At 38.3% G+C, this 26,258-nt stretch overlaps 1 protein-coding gene across 3 annotated transcripts in view; it reads left to right on the top strand.

Annotated features, from left to right (window-relative positions):
* Dmgdh (dimethylglycine dehydrogenase) overlaps positions 1 to 14,719 on the top strand; it is a 44,476-nt gene extending 29,757 nt beyond the window's left edge. For all 3 annotated transcript variants that reach the window (XM_063258404.1, XM_003464405.4, XM_013146617.3), the window contains 2 exons: positions 7,393 to 7,527; positions 14,007 to 14,719. In XM_063258404.1, the coding sequence (XP_063114474.1) occupies positions 7,393 to 7,527; positions 14,007 to 14,222 (351 nt within the window). In that variant the 3' untranslated portion in view covers positions 14,223 to 14,719. The remainder of the gene's footprint in view (positions 1 to 7,392; positions 7,528 to 14,006) is intronic.
* The last annotated feature ends 11,539 nt before the right edge of the window (positions 14,720 to 26,258 follow it).

Below are 26,258 nucleotides of genomic sequence, written 5' to 3'. Positions count from 1 at the left end.
GGGTAGACAGTTGGTTCTAGGACCTCTGGGTTCTAGGGTGAGATTCACAGGTAGACAGCAGGGTCTCTGTCTTGATGGGCAAGGTGAGCATCTCCCAGGGGTGAAGGAAGCATGTATGATTGCTTCCTTTCTCTCATCTTCAGAATTTAAAAGATTTGAACCCAAAATCATTTTCCTGGGTTCCTCCAGAAGAGCAGGTTGTGGGGTCCCAGGAGTTTCCCACATTGGCTACCCTTCTACAGTGTAGGAGGATGTGTCAGGCACCTGGGTTTCTCCTAACCTAATTCCCCAGGAGGTGGGAGGGTGCAGGGGGAATGTCTCCAGGGTATGGCTGACAGGTTCTCCTGGCTCACGCTGTCTATCTGTGGGGAAGTCCTGATGGCACCCTGTGTGTGTGTGAGGAGCTGGGCTGGTTTCTCCTAAGGTCCTGGCTTCACTCACAGCTCAGCACCATACTGCTGGCAAGATTGCTTCCTCACACATGCGTATAAGATACAGGCATCAGATCCTGTTAGTGTCAAACATCAGGTGTCTTCAGATACTTTTACAGAGTGTAAAAATACTATGTATTGAGTGTCACTCAAAATAGGGTCAGACCTCCAAGGGAAATTTTTAAAAAGAATATTCTTTATGTAAAGTATTTGTATGATTTATATTTTATTAAATACTATAAAAGATGATAGAGAACAGGGAGATAGACTAACTGGAGATGGGAAGAGGACAGGAACTCAGAAAAAAACACTCTTGTCATCATTTATCTATTGCAAAAAGTCTCCTGTTATGAAGATAGAAAAATCTAGGTGTGGTGGCACACATCTATAATCCTAGCACTCTGGGAGGCGGAGGCAAGAGGACCAGACATTTGAGTCCAATCCAGACAAGTGAGAGACTTAGTGAGACCATGGGTCAAACTTAAAAATACAAAAAGATTCATTTTGTCATTAGTGCAGTTTTCTTTGCATTTAGATATATATTTTTTACCTATAGCACTAATCCTTCACCTGAGACAGAAGCCCATCCACTGGGACGAGCTGGTACCCTGCAACTGTACTGCACTGCACCCTCTGTCCCTGCAGCTTCAGCAACTGCTGCTGGGTACCCTTGCCCCTGGACAATTATAAAAAACAAAGTTCCACTCTTTCTGTCAAAATGAAGAATGATGTTCACTGTGACCATATTCATTCTGAAATTAAACTGGTAAAACCTGATGACAGTGGAAGACAAGGTTTCTACAGCACTGAGTATTTGGAAAGCTCTTGTAAAGACTGCACAAAAGACTCTGGAAGGTCAACATACCTTAAGTCATCAATTATGAGCCCTTGGATTGGAAAACTTGAAATGAAAACCAAACCTGGCCTAACAAGGAAAATAAATAATAGTTCAAATAACACAGCAGACTAGAGGCCAATAGGCTTGATGAAGACAGTGCCCATTTCTCTCTTACTCAACACGGTGCCTCAGTGGACATGAGGAGGATGACTATGCCCCGAGAGAAAGTTTCACCAGTGACCTGCATGCACACAAAGCCCAGACCAACATTCTAGTATAAACTTGCTGCGAGTTCTTCATTTCAAAAAAGTGGTTTGTTCAAAATTAAAAAAGAATGCCAAGTGAAATCCTAAAATAGGTCAAGAAATACTAAGGGAAACTATCCAGCAGAAATTTTAAAAAATTTAAGAAAATAATTATTTAAGAAAATAATTGGTGAAAAAATGGGGCTAGAATTTGTATAGATATTCTCAATGGACTCTTTCAAAGAGAACTCAATCATTTCTGAGTAAGTGTTTTGGCTCAACTTGGGGAGATGGACTTAATCAGTGTGTCTAAGGTGATTCTAGAAGATGATAAAGGAGCATGCCAGCGGCATGGCAAAGCAATACAAAAAGCTACTGAAAAGAGCATTACATTTTCACCACAGGCTTCCAACAAAGAATACATTGTGATTAGAACTCCACTGGCTTCTGCCTCCTCCCCAAATGATATTCAGGTGAAATCACTGAGAAAGACGATCAGAAGAGTTCAGTTTATGGTCAACAGTGAATACTGTGAGGGTGCCATGACTTTGAAAGGAGTAAAAGCTTCAAAGTTTGCATTCTTTGTAAACCATCAGAAAAACTCAACTGCTCTTCACAGCATGCCACAAGAGAACAAGAAGGCTATGGGTCTGATTTCCCTGCAAGGCATCTGTGTGAGTGCCATAGAACTGAAGACTGCTTGAATGGCAGCTCCTAAAAGCCAGTTATTAAATGGGTCCTTTTCCGTTGCTAACAACAACAAACCTCAAAACGAATTCAACATAATACAGAGTGGGGAGCCCCAAACAGAGAGAGATGAATTCTCTCATCCCAAGAAGAAATTAAGGCAACTTGATGACCATCCAAGGTCCTGCCGTGACTTGTCCAGGTCCCGCCGCAACTTGCTGAGCGGTCCGAGGTCCCGCCACTTTGATTCACTGGAGGCACAGTTACATTGAGTTCAGGGGTCAGCGAGCCAAATGGAGGGCTGAGTTGGCAGAGTGCCTACATCGACCTGTGGTGAGTCATGGAAGTGGAGCCATTCCATAAATAGGGGGGCTCTGGCAGACGACATTCTGGGACCAGGCAGGACTGGCAAGTACAAGAGGCAGCAGTGACTTCAGTCAATTTTTCCCTTCCCAAATGGGATTGGTGGAGTGAGGTAGGCCTGGGTTATGTGACCTGGCTGAGATCAAATAGGTTATCCGAGGTCAAGTCCCTGCAGCCGTGGTGCACACTAACCACACTGGCCCAGTGGGGCCTCAGAGGTTTGGCTGGTTCAGAGGAAGGCAATGCAAAGTAATACAGGCCACAGCAGCTTGACTGATCTGGAGGGGAGGGGCCAGCATAAGCTGTCCCTGTTTGCAACTCACTAACACTGCAGTGTGAAGGGTCATCTAGTCAGCATGCTTCAGAAGAATTGTAACCAAAAAAGAAGCTGGGGCCTCCTAGAAGAAGCAAAAAAGATGGGAAGAGGAAGCAACAACAAAAAGTTCCCAGACCCCAACCCTGAAAACATTGACCCAGGACAGGTAAGTGCAAAGGAGAATGAGAACAGCAAACATACAATATCAGACACAGCACCAATGGACATAAAGAGATATATTTGGGACCTCATAGATGAGTTCAAAAGTGAGATATTTAGCCAAATAAAGCAAGATATAAGATTAATAAGAGAGATACTAAGCACCCCTCAAGCAGACACAGACGAAAGAAGGGAGGAACGCAAACATAGGAGAGAACCATTTGGTAAAGAATATAAAGAAATATAGCCTACATGAAGCAGATTCAAAGAGATCACCAGGAAATTAAAAACTCTATGGAAAGATGGCAAATCAGCTTGAAAGAGACTAAGGATAGCTTATCCAAACTGGAGGACACTTTTGCAATGTGGCAATATGAAAGAGAAAACTTTTTAAAAATAACAAGGAAACAAGCAGTAACCATACAAAGGCTAGAAGATGACAAAAGGATCTGTAACTTGAGAATAAAGAATGTAAATGAAGAAGCTGGGATACAAACAAAGGGACTACAAAGGTTATTCACAGAAATCATTAAGGAAAACTTCCCAAACATAGGAAAAGGAAATGATATTCCAATATATGAGGCATACACCAGCCACCTACAACCAAAACAGAGCTACACCCAGGCATATAATAATCAAGATCCCAGAAATTCAATATAACAACAATATTAAAAGCTGTTAGAGACAAGAAACAGATAACCTACAGAGGAAGACCCATCAGAATAATGGCAGACTTCTTGACACAAACCATCAAGTCAAGAAGAGCCTGGAGTGAAATATTCCAAGCCCTGAAAGAAAAGAACCTCCATTCCAGGTTGATATACCCTGCTAAACTGTCTCTAGAAATTAATGGAGAAACAAGATGCTTTCAAGACAAAGAGGAACTTGGGAAATTTGCAACCACCAATCCAACTCTACAGAGAATACTCCAGGGCATTCTAGAGAGAGAGAAAAGTAATTGGATTTCAGGAACAGTGGCAGAGAGACCTCAATGAATGGAGCAGAAAACAGAATGAAGAAGATAAGCAGACAACTGATGACAAAAAAGAGCATAACAGAAATGAGGCAAAGATTTTATTCCAAACTGATACGATTGATAGTATCAAGTCTGAGAGTAGGCAACTACACTGAAGATGACAAGACTCTACAATACACATTCTGGTTTGATAACTGCTGGTTTTTGAAGTTCTATACTATATACAAACTTGTATTTTTATTAAAACTGTTATGTACTGATATATTCAATTATACTATGTCTGATGATATAGCCAGTTCTATTAGCGATAACAAGAAACAACACAGGAACCATGGTAGAACGATTTATACAACTGTCTTATATGTTTATCTCATTTCATGTGTTTATAGGAATATGTTTTGTTTTGCCTTGCTTTGTTTTGTTTCTCCCTCTAATATAGAAAGGGTAGAAATACATGTTAAGACTCATGCATGTGTAGAATCTATAAACAGTTTATGAGAACTGATCTTATGACACATGAGGAGAGACTAAAATACTCAGTGCTGATCCTGGAGTGTCATAATGTGAAACCCAGCAATAGTATTGTTCGTTGTTCAGAGTGATATTAGCCTGCTTGGATTTATTCAATCTCAACATAATTGAAGATATGGATAACTGCATGTATGTTTAAGTGTATAGGATTGATAACCATATTTCTAAGTTTTTGTTGGATAGTTGAACAGAACTGGTTGCAATCTCACTGTTGAATCCCCACTTTATAAGCTCCACTTTAGTATAATAAATAACTATTTGCAAGAAGACAATCTGTAATCATCAACTAGTGATTTCTTACTGTTTATTTTTTTCTTTGAAATTACATATTATTTCTACACGTTTTCTGTTTTGTTTAGTCTTTCTTTAAATTAAATTTTAAAAAAAAGACACTACCATACCCAGTGCTAATCAAGGAGTATCATGATGTGAAACCCAGCAATACTATTATTCTTTGTTCAGAATGATTTTAACCTGCTTTAGTTTGTTTAATCTAAACATAAATGAAGATATGGATAACTGCATGTATGTTTAAGTGTATAGGATTGACAACCATGTTACTAAGTTTTTGTTGGACAGTTGTACAGAACTGTTTGCAGTCTCGTTGTTTGAATTCCCACTTTACATGTTCCATTTTTGTATCTTGAATGACAACATGTAAACATCAGCTAGTGATTTCTTACTGTTTATTTTTTTCTTTGAACATATGTATTATTTCTACCTATTTTCTGTTTTGTTTAGTCTTTAAATAAAATTTTTTTAAAAAACTCAAAAAACCCAAGCAAATTCATGAAGATTGTGACTTCTCAATAAACAGATTGTAAATTATCAGGAAGATTAATTAGAAAATGGTTGGTTTTTATTTTAAAAGTAAAAATAGTTGTTTTTAATGTTGAAATCAATGGGATATCTGGAGTTTTGTTCCCAAAAAGTAGAAAGTAGAGAGCCTTTAAAATATTTACAGTTTGCTATGAAGAACTTTAAAATTCTCAACTACAAATTATAAATTTTAAATATTTATACAAAAGGGGAAACAATTACCAAAGATTTGTGATTTAGAGAGTAAAATAAAATTAACTCAATTTCATGGTAAAGAAAGTTCACATAATTGTCTAGACAATCTTAAATATGAATCTGGTTTATTCCCTATTAGCATTTTATTAACACCAATTCAACTACCAACTTTTGGGCTCTGTTAATTTAAATGTTTTTCAGTCTGTCTTAAACCTTTGTTTATCAATGTAACTATACCCGAAAATGTGTGCTTTATAAAATATTGCTGTCTTCTTTATTTTTGAAGGTAGTCTTAATATTTTATGTGTGTATATATTTCAAGTGCTAAAGTAAGAAAATAATTGTATGCATATATTTAAAAAACTATAGTGAACTTTGGTTTGTTATTGACTTTTATATTGTGAAATTATCTTTATCTTCTGTGTGGATTTAGGCAAGTCAAAGTCTTCCTTTCATTCCCCGATTCATCCTGTATGAAATACTACTGGTTCCAGTCTTGAAGTCTTCATGCTCTGGCCTTATAATAGAGCTTTACAGTTGGCTTTCACCATCTGGGTCACACTGGGGAAGAAGGATGAACTGAATTTACTTTGCATGTTACTTTAACCTTGGCCAAAGTTTTCTTTAGCTTCCTGTGCAGATTGGCATTGGAAGCTACAATATTCATAAAAGTCATGCTTTGCTGAAGTTCACTGTGGCAGCTCTGTTAGTCAGGGTGGGCTGAGGGTGTGGGGTGAAGGCCTGTGAGGACCTGCATGGAGTCCTGCCTGGGAGTGCGCAAGATTCACTGAGCACAGCCCTAAATGTGACAGGGCTGCATGAACCCTAAACGCTGGCCATGAGAGCCATCTTCAGCATGAAATTTGAGTTTCTTTCCCTTTATAGTCAATGAAGAAATTGAAGTTCATGGTACAGTCTTTTCTTTTTTTTTTTTTCTTCAGAGAATAGTCCATCCATGAGAACTGCTTCAAGAATCTTGTTTTTATTGTTCTATTGAGATTTCTAGTTAAATGTCATTCTATAGGATATGCTTTGTGCATCATAAATCCTCTTTTGGCCTCATAAGATAAGCATTGCATCTTTGAGCTCCTTATGTGGAAGTCTTATGACAGTGTCCCTCTGGGACCGACCCATCCTGGGCAGTCTGCAGTTCATCTCATTTATCAAGTGTCCCTGAGTCTGCCCAGGGAAATTCATTAGGAATAGGGATGTCATCTGTCATGGGTTTCATGGGAGAAAAAAAAAAGCTTGGAGAGTGCAGTATTCAAGAATAAGCTGTGTGTGCCGACCACACAGAGCCTAGCATAATGCTTTGCACAAAGTAAGGGCATAATAAATGTGTCCTATATGACCTAGTGAATGAAGCCCACTAGGTTCCTGCATTCCAGGGACTGAAGAAGAAAAAATATAGCATTTGAGGGGTTTTCAGCATCACATTTCAGAAAACTGTGTCTTTCTCTGGTACAGCCGACTGAGCTGCTGTATCATGTCCAGGTGCAGTGTCCTGCTTGGTCTCCTGTATACAGCCACCAGACACAAGGGTCACTTTCCTAGTCCCCCACTGTAGCACTTATGTTTTAACTGCCTAGGCGGTTCTGGTAAAATTGTTACCACAAGTAATTATCCTAAAGTCTTAACATTCTCAAGTAGGAGGTGGCTGAACTATCACGCGAGGACTAAATACTATTTGTCTAGACATTTGATCCAATCTGTATTTTTATTTAACATGTAATTGGTGAGAAAATAGCAAAGACAAATTTAAATGCTTGCATCTCTAACCTTGTCACAGCTGTTGAGCACTCATTCATCATCATTATCTTGGATTCCTGCAGCCAGCAGACTTCATAGGAAAGCAGGCACTGCAACAGATTAAAGCCGAGGGGCTGACACGCAGGCTGGTCTTTCTCACCTTGGCAACAGACGATGTGGACCCGGAGGGGAATGAAAGCGTCTGGTACCGTGGCAAGGTGAGTGTGCAGGACCTTGTGGCCAGGGTCACTATAGTGTCCACAACAGAAACTCCCCATTACGTGTTTATTGGTAAGAGTTTTTGCTGTTATTTATTCACTGGAAGGCTGATATACTCCCCACACTTGTGAGTTCTGAGCTGACATTCAAGAATCAGGAAACACTAAACTGAAAGAAAAATGAAATGCTGCTCAATTTTAAAAGTATATGATCCTATGTGCTCTGTTTAAAAAAAAACCCAAAGGACTTAAAAAAAGGTTGTACAATGGGTAAGATGTGAGTCTGAGGTAAGATAATCTATTTGTTCACCACATCCAAATCTGTAAATGCAAAAGATGGATTTGATAAGGAATTTAGCTTTATTATTCAGCTTCCTGGGGAATCTGAATCAAAAAAGGGACAGTTAGCCTACAGTGTTGGCAGAAACTCACCATGAAAACATCTATGTCAAGGGGCAAAGACGGAGCCTTGAAAAGTTAAGGAAAAGGGGTTACCTTTGGATTTCTGAAGAAACAGCAACTTCAGTTCAGGCATGCGTATTTTTAAAACTTTAACTTTTTATGCTACCAGGGATTGAGCCCAGGGTCTTCCCCTGACCTACAGCCCCAGCCCAGTGCAGAACTAACATCTACTGATACTGCTGCTATTTTCATATACTCTATCACTTACCCTCTCCATTATATATCATTATCTCATTTAAAGATGAGCTTTGGGGCTCAGAGTTTAAATCCCTCAACTTTGTACAGCTAGCCTGAGCTAATTCCCAATCTAGATGTGCTTGGACTTGGAATTTCTTCTAGGGTACACTGAATGCTCCAATTTGCTCTTGTGTCTTCCTGCTGGCTCCTGGGTGCTCTTTAGGACTTAAATATGCAAGTTCTTGTACATTCCACTAGCTAGAGATATGACCAAAGACCATGAGCCAGCAGACTTCCTCATAGCTCAAGCTCCTTCTCCTTTTTATCATAGATAACAGGCTGACCTCCACTTCCTTCTTAAACTTTACTGTTTGTTCTTCTGTTCAAGTTCCTCATCATTTCCCTTTCTTTCTGCTCTGTTTTAGTCTCTTAATATATGTGCTGCCTTTAGTTTCAAATTTGTCCAAAATTTGCATGATTTCTACTGACTTACCAGTGGTTTCACTTGATCTTGACTTTTGAGCCTCAGACTTCGTACCTCTAAAATAAAGCCAATGAAGCCAGATATGGTGGCCCATACTCGTAATCTCAGCACTCTGGGAGGTTGAGGCAGGAGGGTTCCAAGATTGAGCAATTTAGTAATTTAGTGAGGTTCTGTTTCAAAATAAAAATAGAAGGGCTGGGGATTTAGCTCAAAGGCATAAATGCCTGCCTGGTAAGTGCAAGGTCGTGAGTTCAATCCCCAGTACCAAAAAAAAAAAAAAAAAAAAAAAAAAAAAAAGTAAAATTCAAACAATAAAAATAGAGAGGTTGGGAATGTAATTCAGTGTGAAGGCCTTGGATTCGATCCTCTGTTACCTTTCAGCCAAAGACAATAAATAGGCACTGAATGAGATCATGTCCAAGATTCTTTGCACCTCTTTTATCTTTTTTCCTTCACCCTGTCTTTCTTTTGTTTTACATTTTCACTCTGTTCCTACCCAGCTTCCTCAGAAGTTGTACATTCATCTTTCTACCAACATTGTTTTACTATTACCAACCAAAGGACTTTAGACATATTTAGTTTTATTTAAAGAGAAAAAACAAAACAGAAAAAGGGTACAAGTAATACAAAATTTCCAACAAAATAAACAGTAAGAAATCACTAGTTAATAGATTACATATTATCATCTTAGAAATAGTTGTTCAAGTTATAAAATTAAAGCATATAAAGTGGACATTCAAACAGTGAGACTGCAAACAGTTCTGTTCAATGATCCAACAAAAACTTAGTAATATGGTTATCTATCTTACACACTTAAATATACATGCAGTTATATCCTTTAGAGCACTTTGTTTTCCTCTCTTTTTTACAATAACAATTACACATTTTGGGTTTTATTACTCCCACAGTTCTTATTACTTTTTTTGAAGACAATAAAACCAAATGTGACAAAACAAGGATGCACATAGTACGTGATAGTCAAAACATAGTTAGTCAAAACAAGGATGCACATAGTACGTGATATAAAAGCAGAATACAAGGTGATCAACAATGATTACCATACTGCCTCTTGCTACCTTAAAAAGAATTGCCTATAACATCAGATATAATAAAATTGAACAAAACAATACAGAACAAAACCAATAAAACCAAAACATTGGAGACCTTATAGGACTTCAAAAGAAGATAATAGTCAAACCAGAATGGGCATCATAGTGAATCTTACTGTCTTCAAAGTAATTGCCTCTACTCTCAAACTTGATACTATCAAGCAAAACAGAATAGACTAAAATCAGTCAAAACAAGATGGTGAGAGCAATACAGGGTTTCAAATCAAGTTAATAGGAAATCAAAATGGTTACTATAATATATCCTGCTATTTTTTTCTTTTTCCCTTAATTAAAAAAATAAAAATAAATAGAAATAGAAATAAAAAAGGGAGATTGAGATAAAAGAGGACATAATAACATAACAACACAGGTCAGAACAGAAAATTTAAGCAACATAGTGTTTCACCACAAGATAACCCGACATAACAATAGTTACCATAGTGTCTCTTTCTTTGAAATATTTGAGTATAACTTTGTATACTATAGCATCAAACATATCAAGACAGTGTACAACTATTCAAGAGAATGACAGTATTACAGGGTATTTAGAACCAACTAACAGAAAATGAACAATGGTTTCTGTATAATCTCCTTGTTTAGACAAATTTAAATATGATACCCAAGTTCAAGCTTAAAAATCCTGAAAACCCGTTTCATTTAAAAACTGTATTTCCTATGCTAAATGTATAAAACACATTTGCATGCTATATGTTTCATCTTTCTTGACATTTGCCATCTGCCAATATAGCCATCAACTCAGCAATTCTAGGATTGTGTCTTTGAGTTTCCTAATATCAAAGTGTCTGCTCTTCAGTGCTTAGTAGGTCATTTTATCACGTAAATGGTCTTCTTTTTGATCCTCTTTTCCAAAGCCCTTTTTTTCTTTAAAATATTTTTTAGTTTTAATTGATACATAATAATTGTGCATATTTACAGGACATAATATACACAATACATGTATACAGGGCACGTTGACAACATCAGGGTAACTGGTATAAACAAATGTTTATCCTTCTTGATGTTGAGAACATTTAAAATCTTCTCTGTTGGTTATTTTGAAATATTCAGTTAATGGTTGTCAGCTATCATTGCCCTGCTTTGCTAGAGAAGTTTTTCCTCCTATGAAAGGCCCTCCTTTGATGGTCTTTGTGCACTATAATGATAACAGTTCCTTTTTGCTTTTTATTTCCTGGCTTATATTGCGTTTGATGTTTGATATTGTATTCTTGAAAATATTTCCAAGTCTAGAGATAAGGTACTTTGTTTATTCAACAAAGTTATGTTTATAATCTACTATGTGACATTAATAATGTAAGCGCTGTAAGAAACAAAACAGACAGGAATCTCAGACCTCAAAGCATTTATGTTCTAGAGAAGGGAGAGATAGGCAATAAACAAACTAAATAAAATATATGTTATGTCAAATGTTGATGAGTACCCCAGGGAAAAGTAAAGTCCAGTCAGCAGCTGGGCAGTGCCTATAATGTTAAACAAATTTTAATTTTTAATCAAAGAATGTAGGAATCCATGAGGAGAGATTTCATTATGCTTGGAGGATTAGTAATGAAAGAACTTAGCTTGGGAGGAAGTTTAAAGGAAGAAGTTTATGGGGAAGTTTAGAGAGTTTAGAAGGTTTTCTTTTTTATTATTTTATAAACTAAAACACACAGGGAAAAAAAAAAAGAACCACAATCCATCATCTAACTTGAGTTATTTTACCTCCTTTGAAGGCCATTACCACGTTACTCAAATCAGCCAGAGTCTCCTCTTAATTTAAGAGTGGAAAGAGAAGAGGCCAAAAATAAATGAGAATTATTTACATTGGTAAAAGGAATGTCACTGTTCCCTTAAACAAAGAACAAGACTCGGCAGAGTGAGGCAAGCTGTGCTTCCAATTCACTGAACAAAAGGAGAAATGGATTGAACTGAGCCTGGAAAGTCTAAGGTAGAACTGTTTAAAATAAATGCTAGGGAAATCCTCTCCCTGCAGATTTAGTAATAAGATAAAAGGATAAAACAAGACTTTGAGAAACTATGCTGGGATACTAAACCCCGGATTAGGGAGAAATTAAAGCAAAAATGAAAGTAAGCTCTAGCAGAAAACAGAGCATATTTTAAAATTACATCTCAGGAAACAAGTACTCTGTTTCCTGAGGTTACCAAGGTAGAAGTGATTGTCAGGCACCACTGTGGGGCTGGTAGAAGACTGTCTGGCTTTGCCCTGAATTGAAAGGGCACCGGACACTTGCCCCAGGCTCTGCCTGTCCTTCAGGCACCCAAACGACCGGCATGCACTCTCCTTCTCCAAATACAACCTCTGCTTATAGACTGGAAAGTGAAACCACAGCTACGCACACAGGTAGTTTTACAACAAGCTTTGATAACTGGCCCATGCTTGCAATCCAGTACTCTGGGAGATGGAAGCAGGAGGATCATAAATTCAAGCTTAGCCTGAGCAACTTATTGAGTTAGGAAGATCCTGTCTCAAAATAAAAATTAAAACGAGGACTGGGGATACAGCTCAGTATGAAGGTCCTGGTTCAATTTACAGTGCAGAGGGGAGAAAGAAGAGGAAGACGAAGAAGAAGAAAAAGAAGAGGAAGAAGGGTGGAGGAGAGGAGAGAAAATTAAAACTCCCATTTCCCAGACCCAAATCCCTGCCTTCCATCTCCTATGATGAAAAGGGAATCTAAAGCATGTGCTGCACTTTGCCTATAATTATATGCTAGATGAGTGTGTTCAAATTTCTTGCTCTTTTCTTTGATCAACCAGTTCTTACCATAATAAGTTCAGAATCATATGGAGAGCCTCTGATTTGAGGCTTCAAAGAGATAATTAAACACCGGGACTATAAAGATAAGGTCTATACTCAGCCCACTGTGTGGAGATCAAAAGACCGGTGTCTGGATGGGCTGACTAAAGCAGCAGATCACCCCAGGCTGACTGCTGTCCAGGAGTGTGTGCACCTCCAGCTCTGGGCGTCTATACGGCCAGCCCGTGTGGCCCACGCAGTAGTGGTGCTCGTGACCAGAAGCCACTCTGAGAAGTTCAGATTGTCTTCCTTTTCCTTCTTCATGAAGTGTTTTGACTTGAGGTTTCTTTGCACTTCTGCTTTCTCTTATCTTTCATTATCTGCTTTAGATCTGTGCCCACTAACCTCTTTATCTTCTAATTGGGCTTGTTATATAGCTTTTTCTTCTTTTCATAGGATAAAATCTTTTTTTATATTGCCTGGACTTTGATTCCTTGTTTAGCACGGTTATCTCCTTTGTCGTCTGGAGTTACCTTAATTCATCCTCTTGGGTGCTGATTTTTCCCCCTCTTTCTTTCTTTTGAATTCTGTGTCTTCTTTCACATCAGTAGGTTTTGTTCTGAATCTATGCCAGCCTCACTTCAGATAATAAGTAAAACCTCTAGAACTACTAAAAGTAACAGGCTAAAATTCTCAAATACAATAAACAGTGAGATGCCAGCCTCATTTCAAAGAACAAACCCTAGCTCCATGCTGGCACTCACGTGCTACATGGCTCACTGGCTCTGTTTTCCCATAGACTGGTGATTTCCCAAGCTTGGGAGGGCAAGCACAGCAACATTCCTCACTCCTCCAGGGTCCAGCACTATGTTTTATGCTTAGTAAAGCTAAACTGTTCACGTTACCATTTGCCAAAGACCTTTATGGTTGGCAAGAGTGGTTAAACAATGCATGTGTACATGAATAACACATGCTATATATATGTCCACTTATGCAGAGTTTTGAGTCACATTGGATACTAGTGTATTCGTAGTTAATTCAGTGCTCATTGGCAGGCTGTTTCCTAAATCACAACAGAAATAGCTAAACAAATTTGGAAGTTTTTTTTTTCTTCTTCTAAGTATTTCCCCCCTCTTCTTCCTATACTGACTCAATAATAAAATTTTTAAAGCTAAAAATAGTCTTTCATTCTTCCTATCAAATCCCCTATAGTTCAAACCTGAGGAGAATGTCAGGTATTTAGAAATTAAGTGTTATTATTTTAAAATGAGAATTTTCAGAGTAATGCAGATGTGTCCTTGAAGATTATATAACTTGGAAATTTTCATTAAAAATTTTTTTAATGGGACATTTCTTCCTCCGTTGCTGGTGTCATCTGCAGACAGCATTCCTTAAGGATATCATGCTGTGAGTGGATTCTGTTTTAGGCCATTTCATCTGGAGAAGCACATAACTGTGGCTGAGATACTGCTTGTGGCTGGGTCTTGTTTTCCAGGTGATTGGCAACACGACATCTGGCAGCTACAGCTACAGCCTCCAGAAGAGCCTGGCCTTTGCATACGTCCCTGTAGAGCTGAGTGAGGTGGGACAGCAAGTGGAAGTCGAACTACTGGGTAAAAATTACCCTGCCACCATCATACAAGAACCCTTAGTACTGACAGAACCAGCTAGAAACCGACTGGAGAAAAAAGGCAGAAAAGACAAAACTTGAAAAAGGTCTCACCAGTCAGCTGAATTCTATTACTATTACTATTACTATTACTGTTACTATGTGACTTCTTGAAATTATTAGAATTGGTTCCAGGGGGAATAGAGGATCTAGATTTAGACTCTTAATAAAACTTTCCTCCTAATTGCTTTCTAAGTAAAATAGAATCATGAATGAGTGATTTACATCATTCTTTCAAATGAAGAAATCTGAAGTGAATTTTAAAATTTTGTCTTCTTGTTTATGAGATCCAATCACCAAAATGGTAGTGTTTGCAAATATACAATCACTATTATAACTAAATTTTAAAACTTTATATAATTTAGGAACATAGCAAAAATTTCAAAACAAATAAATTAATGTTTTGTTTTATATAAAAACAAATATAATACTACTGCTTTCTGATTGAGAAATCTTTTCCTAGGTGAATAAATAATAATTTTAATTTTAATTTTTGTAATATATCTATGACAAAGATAATAAAGCTTAATATCAATTTACACTAACATGTTTATTCATTTCTCTGGAATGTGTCTTGTTTTCTTAATGATTTCCCCAAAAGCAGCTTTATAGGACTTTATTTTCTATTTTTATTTTGAAAGTAGCAAAATACAACAGAACAAGACAGAATAAAGCCAACTAAGTCGTACAGTGAAATTGGTACAGAACTTCACAGCAGGTTACCGGGGTAACAGTAATAGGTATCACAGTATGTATCATTATCTTTATAGTAGTTGTTCTTTCAATCACATATATCAAAATAAAATGAAATACAGAACATTATAGAACTTATCAAAACAGAATATTGAATAGAGCAGTACCATTAATCTGAATAGAACAAGACAGTAATAAAAATATTTGCCTTCAAAGAGATGGTAGAAGGAAATCCCCGTTATTTGCTATGGTCATCCTCCCAGGAGATGCTCAGATTTCTGGTTCCCATTTGCTAACGGAGGTGGGGGTGGGGGACAAGAAAAGTGGGATGTTTGACTCTAGGCTGTGCACCAGTAGGTTCAGTATTGCTTAGCAGGGAGGCAGGCTGGTTGCTTGGTTTCTCAGCTTGGTAGGTTCCAACATGGTGTGGATCTCTGAAGACACTGGTTGTTCCCCCCCTGGAGGGGCCGTAGTCTGCCACACTGCAGCCACTTACCAGGGAGGGGAGGTGCTTGCTTGTATCGGATGTTATGATTGTCCTTTCAAAAGCTGTCTTAGAAGTGATATTGTAAAAGAGACAAAGTCTTATACTTGTAAACCTTCAGAAATGCAGTTGATGTCTAAATAGATTGTGCCAGGACAAACAGCCTGAATACTGAGCACCTCTCCTGGGGAAGGGATTAATGCAGGCCAACATTACAAATGCCATCTGCACACTCCTTCCAAAGCATTTGACAAGACAGTTGGGACATGAGCGGAAGAGCCAACAGAACTGCCCTTAGTGCTGCATTCAACAAAGGAAAAAAAAAAACAAAAACGCTCAGGAATGATTCTTTGATATGCTTCTTGGAATTGAGTTCAACTAAATGAATAAATAAGAATTTTTTGTAAATAGAACTTTGTAATTTATAATTAATTTATACACACCACTTTTGTTACACATTTATTGAACTTTTCCTAGGTATTTAAGAAACTGCAAAGCATAACAATCTATATTTAGAATAAGCTCCTAAATGATTTTTAAACTTCTTTTAAAATGATGCCAAATTTAAATTTTAAATGTTTTATAGCATTAATTCCACAGAACTCTTCAACCTGCCATTTTTTCTTTTTGGTATATCCTCTTACATAAGAAAAGGAAGCAATGCCCTCAGTTATGAGCATTTCCTAGTGTAAGGATTCTACCTATGCTTCCTACCCCAGTTCTGGAGTTAATTGCTGAACAAAGTCTCTGGCTAGGGATTGGGAGGTCCACCATTTATTCTCTGCTTCTCAGTAGCCCTGCAGCCTTAGGAGAGTCACTTGCCATATCTGGGCTCTACCTCTGTGAAATAGGTTTAGATTCTTCCAGTTTTTTGGATACTGTAATAAAAAGAAGCAGTAATAAAAGTACAACATTGGACTCGAGTCATACCACTAAAATAGCACTAAAACCAGTCAGTAAAAAGGGTAAGACACTCATATGAATGTTAAACTTATAAAGAAATTCTACCTACAGTATAAGCCTTCCTCCTGACTGTCTTAAGTTGTTCTGGCTCCCTCTTTTGTTGTGTACCGAATGCTGATAGGGCTTGAGTTCACCCTGGCACTCCCATTGTACCTAGCCTATGGTCCTGAGATTAGCAACCATTCCATCTCTGGTCAATTACTTGCAACACAACTTGGCCATGGAAAGATGAGTCAACCTAACAGATTTCACCCATGGGAATGTGAACTGTGATTGTTATGGCTTATATCTAGATGTTCCCCCAAAGCCTCATATGGTCATAAGTGGATATTTTGGCAGTGGCTGGATCTACAATGTGTTATGCTGGGATTCAGGATGCCCCACCTGACATGTAAGTGGCATTGCCCAAAGGGTAGGTAGCCTGGATAAAATATAAAGGCAGGCTTGATGGCTGCGGCTGCCTCTTCACTCCTTTGCTGCCTTCTGCCTTCCATGAACTGTTTCTCCTTTGCAGTACCTGCCACCCTGCCTTGGAGTCAGCCTCACCTCTATAAACCGTGAGCCAAAATAAACCCCTTCTCCTCTAACTTTGGGTTTCGGTATTTTGCCTCAACAATGAGAAACAACTAAGACAGTGACTTTCCAGAAAACAAACTGATTATTACTAACAACTGAGGGTAAAGTTGAAGCTAAAGAGAAGGAATCCAAGCCTATGGGTGGTAGGAGCTCCCCAAAATGAGGGAGGCCACAGAGAGAGACAGAGAAAAGATGCTATCATTAATTGTGCCATGTTAACTGGATTTGAACAAGCACAGCCTGGCAGATTTGTAAGTTCTGGGTGTATCTGTGAGTAATTGACATGTAGGCCAGCAAACAGAAAGGTAAAGCCCATCCTGCATGTGGGTGGCACCAATAAATAGGGTTGTATCTTGGACAAAATAAAAGAGAAAACAAGGAAAAAGTGTTTCCTTTCTTCAGAGAAGCTCCAGTTCTTCACTATTGCCTTTGGATGTTGGTTTCTGGTTCCTTCAGGCATCCAGGGCAGACTATCCATTCTCAGACACAGACGCACACCAGTGAACATGCAGGGAGCTTCCAGGCCTCCAAACACCAGCTGCTACTGGGTCCTCTGACTGTCCAGCACACAACCACTTCATATTCTCCTATCTCTGATCTGTAACACAGCCGTTGGAACTCTTCTAATTCTGACTAAGCTTACCTAATGCAGTCCCATGTAGTCATACATATATTTTCTATTGAATTGGTTCAAGAGAATCCTAACAGAAAGAAAGACAGTCCTCCAATCTCTCAGTTCCTGATGGTGTGGTAGCCAGTTCTGTGGTTAGAACTTTGACTCAAATATCCCAACTGAAGCCAATGGTTTTTGGAAACTGGACCATCCATGGAGGTCTCTAAGGAATGGGCCTAGATTAATATCATCCATAAATAGCAAACAACCAGCAGTCTTGAAAGTACTCTAGTAATGTGCAGAAGCCACATTTGCCGCTCAGGGAGCATCCTCAAGATGGTGATGATGAATGATTGGTATCTGCCCGAGTGAAGAAAGCTTTTTGGAACTGCAAAAGGGTGTTCCACTCAGAACATTGTCAAAACATTTATGGATGTTTTAGATTGGTCATGTTCATGTCCTTATGGATCCGTGTCTTTCTCCTTTGCTACTGACATGGAATGATATAGGAAAAAAACTATTTTAAAGTATGCTCTATGGGACATTAAATAGCAGACAGACTAAATTTTAGAATTTGACTAAGATGATTCTGTATATATTCAATTGAACAAAAAAGATTGAGGTTATTAAGAAGTTCAGCAGCTAGGGAAAGGAGAAAGTTTTAGGCACAAAAACAGCATTCTTTAGCCAAAGTCCCTGTTGTAATTAGGGGTTGTGAGGAGAACAACTGCATTCAGGACATAGAATTTGTAGTATTATTTTATGATGATCACCCAGAGTTAAATACAAAAAAGTGCAAGAAATATGTCTACAATACTAAAGACCTAGAAAATTCAGCCCAGAGCCTGGATTCCACACTAATGCCCTTCATGAGTCCAGCTGAAGATCTAGAGCTCATGACAATGACTCCCCGAAGTCCAGCTGGAAGTCTGGAGCCTATGACAATGACTCACGCAAGTCTGTTTTACAGATCTATGCTGGGAAGGCCCAAAGGTCAGCAATAGAAGATAGAAAGTCTGTGCTAGTGGGCTAAAAGATCTGTACCTGTAGGTTGAGGGTTCTGCAGTGGAGCAAAGAAGCAACACTCAAAATATGGACCGGGGCTCCCCTGCAAAGTACCACAGCCATCCTCAGTGACAATGAAGTCTTGTTCTCCTCCGATGAGAACAGTTGAGTACATGTCAGGAAGCCAGCATGACAAGCTTCTCTTGGAGATTAAACAGCACACATCTTGCCCTCCAAAGCCAGCAAGCAATGCTCACCATAAGAACCAGAGTCAATCATGGCCACTCTCCTTGACAAGCTCCTCTGATGATAATGGCCAAATTCATATCAGGGAAGCTAGCCATCACAAGCTCCTCCAGGAGAACCAACTGCTCCAAACAACACTTAGGAGAACCCACAATGCCATGCTCTTCCTCTCCATGTCTCTTTTTATACTGGTAACTTTCCTCAGGTGGGCCATCTACACTCAGAACCATGCTGTTTTAATTCAGCTGTTGTTAAATTGACTACCAGTTTTTAATCCATAACAGTCCCCAGAGGCAGAACACCAAATGTCAAGTCAATGATATACTCTGAATGAATCTGCATATAAAATATATAAATTATAATCATTTCTACCTCCCTGCCATTAACGAATCTTTAAAATAGCTCAGTGTACTGGAAGCAGTATTATAAATGACAAAATGGTGACATGTTACTTAACAGTACTTTCTCTAGGAAGACTCTTAGGCCATGTGGTATAGGGGAATGATTCAAAGGCTACAGACCCAGAGACAAAACACCTGATCTTCCCAGCTGTGTCACATAGCCGAGCAAAGTCCACATCACATCTACAGAGCCTCTCTTATGTTTAAAGCACTGCCAGTAACTGCATTCCTTAGGGAAGGATCCCCCAGTCTACATGGCCTAGGGAGGACTCACTCCAGCCCAGGCTCTAGGTAGTGAACAGTGCAGAGAGGATCCCTGCCTTCATGGAGATCACAGATGAGAGGTGTCAAGGGAAAGTGCTCAATAAAGAGAAACAGGCAAATTTAGTTATAAGCAGGAAGGGATAGAGTGTGGAGAGAACATTTTGAGAATGAATGTGGCAAGCAGTCAGAAGAAAGTGAAGTCAGGATTAAAGGTTGAAGAGGGCCCTGTGGAATAGGCAAAATGGTCCTGCGTGCCATTGGTGTGGATAATTTCAGAGGATCATGAGGACAAAAACCAGGCTGCACTGCTAACTGAATAGGAGATAGCAAGTTAGAGGAGCAAGTTAGAGGAAGGGAGCATACAATTTTACTATATGCAGCCAGCATCCTTATAAGTTAAAAGGAATCATTTAGGAAGCATTCAGCTGCCAGCCAAAAGAGCCTATCCATACTTAAGCAGTTACTTATTTCGTTAAATCATATAACAAGAAACCTGTAGGTGGGCTCAATGTCATTATTACTATCTCAGTGCTCTCTTTCTACTTTGTTAATCCTCTCTAGTTTTAACCATGTATCTATATATGTACATGATTCATATCAGAAGATGAAAATGTATGAATTATGATTAAGACCTGAAAATGTCCCTTGGGTTAAGCAGAGTGATGATTGGTGCCATGGGCCTCGACAATTCCAGGGGACAGTGAGGGCAAAAGCCAGGCTGTATTTAACTATCTAAGTTAGTATATGATTAATTTTATGTAATATAATATATAATTTAATAAGATAAATCAGCTTCTCATTCACACCTTCTATCACATGCCTTAAAAAACATTGTGTCCTACATAGAAGTGAATTTGGCGAGCCCTCCATATGACTGAATGCCTGGGAGTAAATTTTTAACTCCTGGAACCATTCAGCCCACGTAAGGCACAGTATGTCTCTTAGATTCCTGAGGAACTAGTTATCTTACATTTAAATAATAGCTCAGAAATAAAAACTGATGGCAGGTTTAAATACGAAAAGGCAGTTGAGTTTCTTCAGTTCTGTCAGTGTGACCAGAATTTCTGTTTATGTTTATCATGTGTATTATAAACCTGAATGCAAATGGTGAGTTCTACTGGTCTGTTCAGCACTTGAGCAAGCATAATGTGGGGAGCTGGGGCAGGCAAGGGCCTCCTTCCCTCTGCCGTTCCACACGACTAACTTGCAGGTTTCTGGCTAGTTCAAAAGTGGGAGCTCAGTATGGTTTAGACCTTAGCCTGTCCCACAACAGTGTCCAGAGGCTGATTTGGCAAGGTGGTTGGCTTGTGGGGAGCTGGATGACTGTGGTTTTAAGAGGTGGTCACAGGGCAGGACACTGTGGAAAGATGTATCTCCTACCCAGCTGTTCCATTTAGCTCTCTGCTTCTAGGTGCACTGGCTTGAGGACTTTTCCACACCATGTTTCTCTGCCATCCTGTTTCTGGCTTGGAGTCTGTGGCTGGCCACAGACTGAAACCTTGAGACAAAATAAACCTCTCTTCCTTTAAACTGCAGGCATCAGGCATTGTCTTAGGTGAGGGATCCACTTAGCATGGAGAGCCGACTGTCCCTAGGGTCATGCAGAGAGGGGCTGCTGTGGACACTACACTGCTGGAGCTGCCACCCAGAGAGAGAGGTAAAAACATCTTGCCCTTCTCCTCTCTCTCCAACCCCTTCTCAGTGCTTCTCACTGGCTGAGCCTAGCTGGAAGCCAAGTAGGGAAAGAAGTGTGGGATACAGTGTTTGTAGGGTTTGGCCCCACTGCAACCGAGAGCAGACACAGCACAGAAGATCATGGGGGCTTCATAGAAATAGATGAAGCCTAGAGTACAGTACCAGGGTTTACTGAGCTCTGGTCAGAGGTGTGGAGTCAAAAGGTGCAGCTATGGCTACTAGGATAGAAGGAAGTTGTGGGCAGGCGAATGCTTTAAAACTGACATTATTACTTTGTAAAAGTCTTGTATATTATGACATGAACTACACTAACATTTAGGTTCAAATAGGGAAAATGGATTTATTTAAATTGTGTTTACATATCTGAAGAATAATACTAGCATTCTTGGGGATTTATTTTTTAGCAAATGACTTCTCATATAAAATATACCATTCCATACTTTTTAAAGGAAATTATGTACTTTAGCATAGTGGTAGCCAGTTGTGCATCTCAGTAGCTGCACCTAGGGATACAGGAAGTAATCTTTGTGTTCAAATGTGGGTGTTATACACCTCTATGATGTTAACCCAAACATCATGATGTTAACCCTCTATGATGTTAACCCAAACATGATTTGATATTTTGTTAACTTCAAAAAAAGTATGTATATTTCACTTTTTAAAAATTATCATTAAAACACACATATGTATATAATTATGCTGTTTTATCTAGTAACAGTAGATTCATTTTTGGTTATACAAAAAGTTATTTTTGTATTTTTTTTAGAATAAGGGCTCACATTAGTTTGAGACACTTAGGAAAGGTTGGAAAGTGATGACTTGGAGCCAATGCTTAAGAAATGTTCTACAACATACAAAGATTACTACAGGAAAAGCAGGGCAAATGACCCAACACAAAGGCTCAGTCTGCAAAAAAGATAAGAAAAGGAAAGAAGCCATGAGCTAGACTTCCAGGCCAGTTTCCTGTTTCCTGACCTAGCTGGTGGTAACCTGGTTATTACTTTGTAAGAACTCATTGTCTTGGTGCAATTCCACACACTTATTTTATACATAAAAATGCTGTGCCGGAAGGATGGAACTCTGTTCTGCTCTTTCCTCTCATCTACTTGGTTTTGAGGAGGTGTGAGGCAATAAAATGAGGGAATCAAGACATGTGATTTTGAGTTAGCCATAACAGTTTTTATTTAAGTTTACCAATGTCATAAGTGTGGAGAATTTTAGTGCTAAAAGAAATCTTCTTTTCTCCTCTGAATTTTTGCTCACAATATACACATATGCACTAACATACAGGAAAAAGCCAACGGTGAACTGAAGATGCTGCACACAGGAAAAAGTTAATAATGAACCAAATTACTTTTCTAGATGCTTGGAACCTTGGTGGTTAATAATACATTGCTAGTAGTTACTGAATGTCAGTAATGTGTATAACTATTAGGACCTAGAAGAAGGGTCAAGGACCCCAGAAATACTTCCCAGAAGGTTACTTTATAACCTCCAAGCCTTTAAGAAGAATCTCTTCCCCTCACTTAGATATGGTAGAAACAAATTCACCCCAAGTCAGTTTGTAAAACTAAGTACATCATGAATTTAATAGTAGCTAAATAAGCTTTTGGAGTGAGGTATGGTGGCACATACCTGTAATCCTAGCACTCAGGAAGCTGAGACAGGAAGATCATTGTGAGTTCAAGACCAGTCTGTGCTATAAAGTGAGCTCAAGGCCAGTCTGAACTGCAAAGCAAGATCCTGTCTCAATAAGACAAAATCAATCAATCAATAAATAGTCTTTGGGTCTTCTTTCTGATGTTCCGGTGTATCTCCTGGGCTGTTCAGGGTGGTAATGGGGTGATGAGTAACATCAACCACAACTTACCACACATGAACTTCAAGTTTTCTCCCTGAAGAAAAACTACTTTCCTTCTTATCTTCTCACTGGTTAGCCTTTCTTCATGTACCCCGACAGCTATGCATTTAGAAATGAAGTGCTTAAACCTGCCTAGCCTTTTAATGCAATATTTATCATATTCAAAGATACTGAAACAAAAACGGTTTTGGAGAAGCAGTGCAACATCTTACTCATGACTAGCACCTGCCACAGTTCAGCAGTCACAAGGCTAGGCCTGAGTGGTTACTGATCTCCTAGGGCGTGACCTTGGGGCTCTTTCACTGGGTAAGACTCATCTTTGCACTCTGCTGTCATTGTTTTTATTGCATTTTATTTTTAAAAATGTCATTAATACTAAAGTAGTAGAAGGAAAAAGAGGGGGAAGAGGAGATAGAGGAGGAGGGGGAGAGGAAAGTAATGTATCTGCAGAGATAAAATAAATTTAGAAGGTATAAAAAAGTATGCAGTGAAGTTAGTCAGTCTTTCCTATTCTTTTCAATCTTTCCCGTCAACTAGTCCACCCAGGGACAACAAATGTTATAACATCTGCATTTGTATCCTTCTTGAAATATGTTATGAACAGCAAGCACTCCTCTCCCTTTCTCTTTCTATGTATTACACACATACATGCACCCACACACACACACACTTTTTGTAAGCTAATGAAAACACATCAATCATAATTTTCTTTGCTTAACTTTTAAAAATTATGATACATTGGAAATTTTCCATGTTATTATTTTGAATAATTTCTGTGATTAATTTAACCAGGTCCTTAGCTTTTTTAGTATAAATAAAGCTAAAATAAGTACCTTAATGTATATATTTCTCACTGTGAGCATCCCTGGAGGATAAATTCCTGGAACTAGAACTGCTAGTTTTAAGTATATGTGCATTTTGATAAATATGCAAAGTTATTCCCCTTTGAGGTTGAACCAAATTTCAGATCTGTGACTAATGTGTAAGAGGGCTTATTTCTCTACACCATCTCCAAAGTAGTGAGTTATTACTTGTATCAGTGGGATATTACTGAAGTTTCTATTTAAATATCCTTTGAGTGGCCTTGAGTATCTGTGGATATATTTAGTGGCCATTTAAATTTTCTTTCCTGTGGACCATTATATTTCTATATTTTGTTCATTTGTATGTTGGATTGTTGGTCTTTTTCTTATTGACTTTAGTTGTTGTAACAGATTTTGCCTATGGGTTTCACAGGTTTTATATGGATTATAATGTTATCCATGTTATGCATAATATCATTTCTACGTGAAAAATATTTGGGAGTCCTAAGTTTTGCATTTTCCCAACTAGAAATTTTTTTAATGATATAACTGTGTAACAGGAAAACCCTAAATGAATGATTAAGCTAATTCAAATAATAACTAAATTCAATCATTGGAGGGATACAGATTGACACATAGAATTATCATACCATCATCAATTTTAAGGCCCACACAGAATAAACAGCTAAAGGTTACAAAAGTAGAAAAATAATATCATCTCAAAAAGCACCTGAGAAAATATTTATCAATAAATTTAATAAGAACAAAAGTATAAAATTGATATGAGGAAAATTTAAAAACACTTCTAAACAGTATAAAAGTAGACTTAATAAGCAGAAAGACAACTTTGGGCTTTTTTAATATAACAACTGTATATCACAAAGATTTTGGTCATAAATTCAATTCCAATAAAACACCAAAAACTTTTTAATGGAACTAGATATGTTGATGTAGAAATTTATATGAAAAAATTAAAATGCAAGAATAATTTAGAAAACACTCAAAGTAGAGTTTATGAGAAGTCACTGACCTATCATGCTTTAAACCATATGTAAAAGTCAACATAACCAAGACAATCTAATACCATGGGATTAGGCCAATGGAATAGAACAGAAAGCCCAGAAATAGACCAGTGTGTGTACAGAAATTAAGAATACAATAAAGCTGGCATTGTGTATTACTGGGACAAAGATGCACTTTGTCCATGGTTCTGGGACAGACAGGCATCCATGGGACAAAAGAACAATGGTCCATGCCCAACACCATACACAAAAATAAATACCAATGTACCAATCAGGGGTCTAAATGTGAAAACTGGAACTGTAAAAATACTACAAGAAAAAAAATGGGTAAATTTTGCTTTCAATATGTGTATACAATTTAATGATTATTCAAAATATAGATGTAATAAAAGAAAATAAATTTGACTAACATTATAAAAAACTCTTACGTGTTAAAAACATCATAAAAAATTGACACTTGACCAAAACTCTAACCAAAAATGACAGATTGTTGACTGTATAGGATTCCCTCATCCTTCTTTGCAATATACTGATTGAACTCAGGGCCTCATGCATGGATGACAAACACTCTACCACAGAGTTACATCCCCAGCCCATTTTATTTATTTATTTATTTATTTTACAAGTTATCCATAGCTCCTCCAGACTGGCCTGAAAGTTGTGATCCTCCTACCTCAGTGTTATGATTGATACATTATGTCAACTTGAGAAGTTTAAAAGTTCAGGTAACAAACTTAACAGGGAACCAAGGTTCTTACTTTGTAACCATCCTCATCTTATGCTAGAGGAGGACAAGGAGATTCTGTGAGCTCTACATTGGCCCTGGAGGGGTGGGGGGTGGCCTGTGTATAATATAAAAGAGAAGAGGCTTGCTCTTCCCCAGCTTTTACTCTGGCTTTTGCTGGCTGCTGCCTTGAGGTGTTGTCCCTGTGCCATGCCACCTGGCCTTGGAGCCAGCTGATTATGGACCGAAACCTCCACAAACAGTGAGCCAAATAAACCTTTCCTTCCTTCATTTTGAGTGTTGAGTATTTTGTCCCAGTAATGAGAGAAAAGTAATAAAGACATTCAGGCTCCAAAGTAGCTAGGATTACAGGTGTGCACCACTATGCCCAGCTGTCAGATAGTTCTAGCAGACTGGCAAAATTAGAAAGTACTATGTGTCATAGGATATTTCATTTAATAACAGACTGTATATACATGGTTGTTCCATAAGAATATGTTGCCTAGGCCTGACATAGCCTACTTACTATATTTACATAAATACATTTCTGGATGTTTGTATGACAGAACTGTTTTCCATTTCTTGGAATACATTCTTGTTAAGTGACACAAACCTATCAGTCAGTATGTTCTTTTAGAATAGCTTTGAGTTCACAGAAAAATCAAGATAAAGGTGCAGATATTTCCCATTTCAAATTCTTGAGCTTCCCAGACTTCTTAATTGTGAGG

This window comes from Cavia porcellus, unplaced genomic scaffold (genome assembly GCF_034190915.1).
Source record: "Cavia porcellus strain 051 isolate PalLab524CR breed Dunkin Hartley unplaced genomic scaffold, mCavPor4.1 scaffold_11, whole genome shotgun sequence".
Taxonomy (NCBI): Eukaryota; Metazoa; Chordata; class Mammalia; order Rodentia; family Caviidae; genus Cavia; species Cavia porcellus.
Note: the sequence above shows the minus strand (reverse complement) of the source record. Positions and strands in the feature narration are given on the sequence as shown.